The 7667-nt window shown below is 31.7% G+C and overlaps 1 protein-coding gene across 1 annotated transcript; it reads left to right on the forward strand.

Annotated features, from left to right (window-relative positions):
* Positions 1-407: 407 nt before the first annotated feature.
* LOC101245077 (Got1/Sft2-like family protein) lies at positions 408-4190 on the forward strand. Its single transcript, NM_001346307.1, has 4 exons — positions 408-818; positions 3196-3463; positions 3557-3661; positions 3837-4190. Exons 1-4 carry the CDS (start codon positions 601-603, stop codon positions 3945-3947), a joined length of 702 nt encoding a protein of 233 aa, NP_001333236.1. The 5' UTR covers positions 408-600; the 3' UTR covers positions 3948-4190.
* The last annotated feature ends 3477 nt before the right edge of the window (positions 4191-7667 follow it).

Genomic DNA, 7667 nt, shown 5'->3' on the forward strand with positions numbered 1-7667 from the left:
CATAAAAGTTGGTTCAATCAACTTTACTCTTAGCTCCTAGTATAGACTTTCAAGTCATTACCATAACGAACCATACCCACCGACCACTAACAAATATAAATGTTTTATTTGTTGGGGTAAAATAAATAATTACACATCTATTTTCTTATAATATTAATTACTTTTTATTTTAATTATAGATTCATTATATCTATACAAGTAATAAATTACACAAGCTAAAAGATTGAATAAAAAATCTTAATTATTCGATATAAAGATCTAAAAAATACATTCAGATCCCGACATTTTAATGTTAATAAATAATATAAATAAGGGCTTAAACAATAGGTGCAATTGATCAATATATAACAAAGAAACTAATAATATCCCTTAAATGACCAAAGGTTGAAAATCAGAAAATACAAAATAATTACAATAAGTAAGGAACTAGAAACGGAGATTATTGAAGCTGTAGCGGAAAATGAGTTGCCGGTAGGTGGGAAAGCAACAAGCAATTCTGGTCACCGGCGGGGTCTCCGTTTGGATCCGATCCAAATTCTCCATATTCCTCAGTTACTTTAACACTGCGACTGTAGTCGACTCGCCGGACATAGATACACAATGCAGAAGTGGTTTTCAGCGGGCAGCGGCGGCGGAGATGATCGTTATGTTGAGCAACAACAAGCTTCTTCTTCAACTCCTTCTTTGCTGGCTGATTGGAATTCATACGCATCAGCAAAATCATCGGATGAGAGCTCCAGCACTGCGTTCATAGGCAGCTTCGATCTCGAATCCGCTGTTCGTTCCGCTAACGATACCGTTTCTGGCACTTTTAATGTGTAAGTTACTTTCTCATCCTGGAGTCAATTTCCTTTTTATCTGTAATTTGTGCTTTAAAGGAACTGATAGGTAATTCACTAATACTACTCCAATTTTGGCCTCGAGCTGAGGAAGAAAGCTGATAACGAGTACATGTAGCTAAAACGTTCTGTATTAGTCGTAATTCTTGCTGATCCTGTTGGAAATGTTCTGAAATCGACAATATAGTTTGAATTTGGTAGTTTGGATTCCACAGACCCATTGAGATGTGTTATTAATTAAGAATATGGACATTGGATCTAATCAACTCCAAATTTAGCTCATCAGGCGAGTATCGTCGATGGCCATATATCCATTATGTCAGTCAGTAAGAGGCTCTTAACGTTGCAAACTCCTCTTTGCTTTCATGAGATTGTTTTGCTAAATATGTGTATCCACCTAGAAAAACATAATTTGTGGTCTGTTGGATCAGAGTCCGAGATAGAGATAAATTCAACAAATAAGCTTCTAATGACTGACAAAAACAATAAAGATAAGAAGAATTATGTGGTTTGGTGTGATTATGATATGAGTTGAGTTTAAATGAAGCGGTGACGATTCATATAGCTAGTCCAACTTGTTTGAGACTGACGCGTAATTGTTGTTGTATCCCAATGTCTAATTCCTCTGGTTCCATTATGTAGTATCCTGGACTTCTCCTTCTAAAATAGTCTTTCTCATATTTAATTTTGTTGTTCTGCACTCTTATCACATTGATTAGTATCTCATCCCTGACCTTGACTATTAGTCTTCTCAACATTTCTGTATCTTTTGAGATGATTACTCTGAAAGATAGGTTGTTCAAAGGAATTCAGGGATTTTCTCAATAGTGCTTGACAGGTTAGACTGGACAAATTAGAAGTTTGAAACTACAGAATTGTATTTGTTGCTCGCTTCCCAGAAAACAAAATCTGAAATAGTTAGTTTTTAACATAATGGCTAGTTATAAATCAGATCTCACTAAGAAAGGAAAGACTAGCAGTGTAACAAGGTATTGTTTTGCCAACATTGCTTAATAGTGAGTCTCACAAGCAAGGTACAATATTTTCTTGATTCTTACATTTGGAAATGAGCCTAGACCTGAGTATCGATATAGAAATCAATGTTAACTTATATGACACTGATTCCCAGTTGTTGATTGAAAGTCTGATAGTGTTAGCATTTAGCAATGACAAAAACATTAAGGCGTGCAAGCTAATACTTCATTTTATTTTGATGTGCTTTAGGAAATCGTGGGCTCTCAGAGTACTAGACTTGAGTATTGATATAGAAATTATCAGTTAGATGTCCAAATGATACTTGTGTGGGTGGTCCTTTCGTCTAGAAAATTTTCCCTCCTACGAATTATATCACAAAGTTGGAAATTCAGCTTAAAGTAGGCAGGATCCATCATTCAGGATAGCGCTTTGGCCTACTTCTGGGTCTGCCGAGGATAAGGAGAGAAAGTGAGAGCCAATTGAGTTCAGAAGGTAAAAAAACTTACTCCCAAGGAAAAAAGAATCTTTTATCTGATTGATATTTCATGTTGATGGAGCCATTTTCTGGGAGATCATAAATTTGTGCATGTCATGAACCTTATGAGCCTGAATCTGATGTCATAAAAACAAAATACAGAAGTACTTTGTGAAACAGAGAGCTGATTTACTAACATCAAAATTCCTAGTTTCACTCCAAATTGCATAGTGAATGGCACGAGTGAGATAACAATAGGGGTTTTGGGAAGTGAAAACCATGGAGATCTGTAGTTAGCTGGCTAGTATTTATCACTAGAGAAAGAATCCTCTTTTGGTGCAGGTTGTACTCTTTAGTCATAATTTTTTTTTCATAACAATTGTCAATGTTGTGAAATTTAGTTCTTCTGTAACCAAGTAAGATGACACTATAGGTATTGAAAATACAAAAAATTGTAGTTACCTGGTTGGATCTTATCATAGGAGAAAGAATCCTCTTCCAGTACATATTGGAGTCTTCTTGTCGTTGATGGATTTTCATCATACTATTTATCATCATCAATGCTGTGTAAGTCATGATTTTTATCATAATCATCATCAATACTGTGAAGTTATACTCTATGCCGATATCATGTCTTTATTTCGGAGGAGTCCTCTATGGTTGCTTGGTAGACTCCCAAGTCCCAACCTTGTTTCTTCATTCCTTGTTGTATATTGTAATACCACAATACCACATGAATTTATTTCAGACAAATGAAATTCATGGATTGGAGAAAAGCTGTGGATGTGCTGTGAAATGTTATATGGAAAATGTATTTCTTCCCTGCTTTTTGAATAAGTTGACATGTTGAGGAGTTCTTTGACTATTGTTTTGATGACAGAATATTGGTTATTGATCCTTATTCAGGGTTTCTAAAGGAGTGAGAGACATTCCAGGGAACTTGCAGTCCGCCACTAGCAATATTCCTTCTGGGAAAGCCCTCATGTATTTTGGTCTATTCATGGCGACTGGAGTCTTCTTCATTTTCATGGCATTCACTTTATTCCTTCCAGTGATAGTATTGGTGCCTCAGAAATTTGCCATTTGCTTTACTCTTGGATGTTCGTTTATCATTGGGTCATTCTTCGCACTCAAGGGCCCGAAGACTCAGTTTGCTCATATGTTCTCAATGGAGGTATTTTTTTTCCCCTTTACAACTGGTCTATGGTGCTGTGTATTTCGTGCTTAATGTCCTCTAAATCTTTGTTTACCCCGTAATTTGTACCAGAGACTCCCTTTTACGCTAGGTTTCATGGGTAGCATGATTGGCACTCTCTACGTTTCCATGGCACTCCATAGCTATATCCTTTCGGTGCTCTTCTCTGTGATTCAGGTAACTTGAACTTCCAGTGTTCTTTTCCTCCCCTTTTTGGTTCTGTTTCTTCTTTCATCTTTTGCAGTTATTGTCTATCGCATGATTTATTCTCGTCTCTCTGTCTAAAGTTTCTTACTTCCAGTTTTCAACTGCTGAAAGCAATTATTGTTGTCTCACTTCCCTGTCATTTCAGGTTCTGGCATTAGCATACTACGCAATATCTTACTTTCCCGGTGGCTCTGCTGGCTTGAAATTTCTGTCGTCTTCTATGATTTCTTCAGTGTTGAAATGCTTTGGCAGGTGAAGGCTTGTAACGCGACTGTGTCAACTTTCTGCAACATTATTGTTCATTAGTATACATTCTGTAGTTGTAGTCTTGTATTCTGAAACTATGGTGTACAATTTTGACAAAATTTAGTTAAGTTCTCCTTTGAAGCCTCTTGCCGGATTTCTGCCAGGGTCAGTCACTACTCGATTTCTATAGATTGTATTTCTATGACTAACAATTTATATACAAGAATCCTAAATTGATTGTTTATGAAAGCAAGGTTAAAATATAAAGCTAGAGAAGCTCTCTAAGAAGTCTAATTTAAATTATTTTTTCTTTCAATAAAACATGAATTGCATTAGAAATTTCTTTCGTTGTGCGTTGAAATTTTCCAATTAGAGTTCATGCTCCAGTTGGGTCTGTTGTTTTGCTATTTCATACTCGACCTCTTAAATCGAGTATCAACTAGGTGTAACTATGAAATTTATAAATGAGAATCTCAATAAGAGTGGTTCGACTTCACTTGTGTTTTCTCTTTAGCAACTTTAATGAAAAAGGAATAATACCCCATAATCATTTTCAGCATGCCCTTGGTTAATGTGAGCCAAACACCTTGTGACATCACCTTTTTTTTTTAATAACCTCGAGTCAGCTCATGCGTGTCTCAATTAATTTCACGAAATATCTATCATTTCTACTATCCATAAATATGAATTGTATTTTGTTTACCAAGTTTAGAAGAGATCTTTTACTAGTATTTGTTCTCTTTATTGAAATTTAAATCTAAGATCTCATGATTCTCGACTTTATTGTGACATTATTAAATTAATATGCTTCTTTTTTCCTTTTTTCTTTATTGTTGTGTGTAGCATATAGACATTGACTCATCAAGTTATCATCATCAAAATTAAATATTAGTTGTTAGGTCTCTATGTAAAAGATAGGAGCTTAAATAAACTAATTTAAACTCTAATGGAAGAAGGTCACACTCCACATTTAGACCCCATTTATGTGTATGTTATAAGTTATAATATTAGTCAACTAAGCCTGAAATTAAGGAAGGATAATGACAAGAAAAATGCAATTTGGAGACAGTGATATGACATTTAAACTGACCTTGATTAGACAGGCCTAATCTTTAATTTATCAATTAATTAGAGTAATGTGATGATCAAAATAAAGATAACACGTACGATCGACAAATTGCAAAAGTTAAATGGGTCAATATCATTTTGGTGTGGCATTTAGCTAATAGAAAATTAAAAAAGAAAAACACAAGAAATAGACAAAAGATTTAGTTTCGTATTCAATGAATATTGTTAATCTCAAATATTTACTTTGATGATTATGACATGCAATCATAAAATTATTAAGTCGGTGGTACTCAACAATGTTCTTTTTATTCAACCAATTTTTATATGATAATAAGTTTTTTGGGTTGTTATCATCAGTTTCGGATTTAAGATTTTCATTTGAAAAGTTAAAAATAAAATGTAAAAAGTAATGAGCTTTATATATGCGCCTAGTTTTAATCCTACGTGACCTTTGGTTCAAGTGATAAGGCGGAGCTCTATTTACTAGTTCCATCCTAGGGCATACATATAAAAAGTTTGTATGGGCCGTATAAATACTCGATAATTCATACGCAGGACTGACAATTAATCCCATAACTTTTTGTGAATGGATCATGCAAATTTAGTTCAAGAAAGTGATTATAGGAATCATCAATAAAATCTTATATTGATCTATGGAAACAAAAAATATGCTATGTGAGGATTCTTTTTAAAAAAATTATGCAAATATGACTTACAGCCAACAAAATCTGATTATACAAGAGAATGTTATTGAATTGTTATAGCCTAACCATACAAAATTAAAACACGTAATTGTAGTATAAAAAAACATTACTTCCTCCGTTTAAAAAAGATTAGTCTAGTTAGATTTGAAACGGAATTTAAGAAAAGAAAAATGACTTTTTAATTTTGTGCTTCAAAATTAAAGTTATATCAAATGTACCAAAATTCCCTTTAATCTTATAGTCTTAAATATGTCACGTAGAAAGTTAAAGTTAATGTATTGTAAAAAAAAAAAAAAGAGACATTTTTCTAAAAATAAGCTAAAAAAAAAATGGAGATATTATTTTTGAAAGAGAGGGAGTATATATTAAGTTAAATTTATTAGACAATAATCATTAACAAACTTTTTCACTAGTTCCAAAATGGAGGATATAGTTAAATTATTTTGTGGGCTTAGAGGGCCCACCTACTCACACGAGTGGGCTAATAATCAAAAAGCCCATGCATCATCCCATATGTCTTTCCACTTATTTTACTTTTATTAAAAAAATTCAAAATATTTAAAAATAATTTATACGCGCTTCAATTAATTCAATATGAAGTCCGTTATAGGTAGGGGAGTAAGCATTTGAATAAAAGGATTAACATAATGTATATTATAATTGTACACTAAATCAATCTAGTATTATGTATATTTTCGAATTTCAACATGTATTAATTTTTAATCAAATTATAATTTCTAAAGGACTCTTTCATATTATACACGTATCATATAAAGTGATACTTCTTATTATAATAATATTACTCTATGGGATTATATAGTTTTGTAAAAGTAGATTCAAATTAAATCTAGCAAACAATATATAAACATGCCATCATTATTATCTTCAAGATATATTCTTTTTGCATAATAAGGTTGAGAAATTCTCTGATAATTGTTATATATTTTATTCAACTTTAAACAATGGAAGACAAACAATTTGGAACTTAATTTTATTGACAAAAAAAGACAAAAATAAAATACTCAAATATTTCCAAAAAAAAAGAAAAAATTGAGGTGGAGGGGTTGTGGAAGGAACATGGGGTACATTCACATATATATAGTTGGTGGCATTGATAAGATATAATATATACTTCTAATAATATAATAAATATTAATTCTATGGAATATCCACAATCTTCTATCCTGTTTATCTTAGTTTATATTTCTTTTTATTTATTCTTTCGTTATTTGTATTGAAAATCTGATTAAACTGAATACGCTCTTAGCATATGACTCTCTATAATATTAAACATAATTTCATATTCAAAATTTAAATTTCAGACTTTTAATATTATTTCATCGCAATATTTGATGGTTCTTGATTTTTGTTAATTCAATTTCATGACTTAGGATAAAACCAATATTTGTCCATGATTGGTGATGTGATATTTTAATTATTTGGATAAATTATAAAATCCAATCATTTTTATGTTCTCATGTGACCTCCAATTTAAATAGATGAATGACATGTGCCATGCATTTGCTAAGATCTATATCATTGCTCACGTGATCACATATATTGCATATTTATATTAAATAAAAATAGAGTAGATATTGAATCTTTAGATCTTAAAGAAATAGTCAAATAAATTCACAAAAATAATCATTTTTCAAAAAAAAGTCTGTAGAATTTGAGAATGAGGTGAAGTTTCTCTTCTTTTATTTTTAGTTTTAGTTTTAGATGAAAAAACAAAAAGTATTAATATTATATCAAATTAATACTAATGTGAAACCTGTCTAACAATTTGAACAATAATTTTTATTTTTTAAAAAAATTTCACCCTTGGTAAATAAGTATGAGAACAAGGAAAATTAATGCTTCTTATCAAACGTCTTTTTATTTTCAAGATTTAAATTTAAAAAATTCTATCGACGATTAATTATGTACCACATTCCCGATACTTCTCTTATTTATAT

Source organism: Solanum lycopersicum, chromosome 7 (assembly GCF_036512215.1).
Source record: "Solanum lycopersicum chromosome 7, SLM_r2.1".
Taxonomy (NCBI): Eukaryota; Viridiplantae; Streptophyta; class Magnoliopsida; order Solanales; family Solanaceae; genus Solanum; species Solanum lycopersicum.

Coding starts and splice junctions, on each gene's coding strand:
- LOC101245077 (NM_001346307.1), top strand. CDS start 601: ATGCAGAAGTGGTTTTCAGCGGGCAGCGGCGGCGGAGATGATCGTTAT. Junction 3,464..3,556: donor CTCATATGTTCTCAATGGAG/GTATTTTTTTTC, acceptor AATTTGTACCAG/AGACTCCCTTTTACGCTAGG. Junction 3,662..3,836: donor TGCTCTTCTCTGTGATTCAG/GTAACTTGAACT, acceptor CTGTCATTTCAG/GTTCTGGCATTAGCATACTA.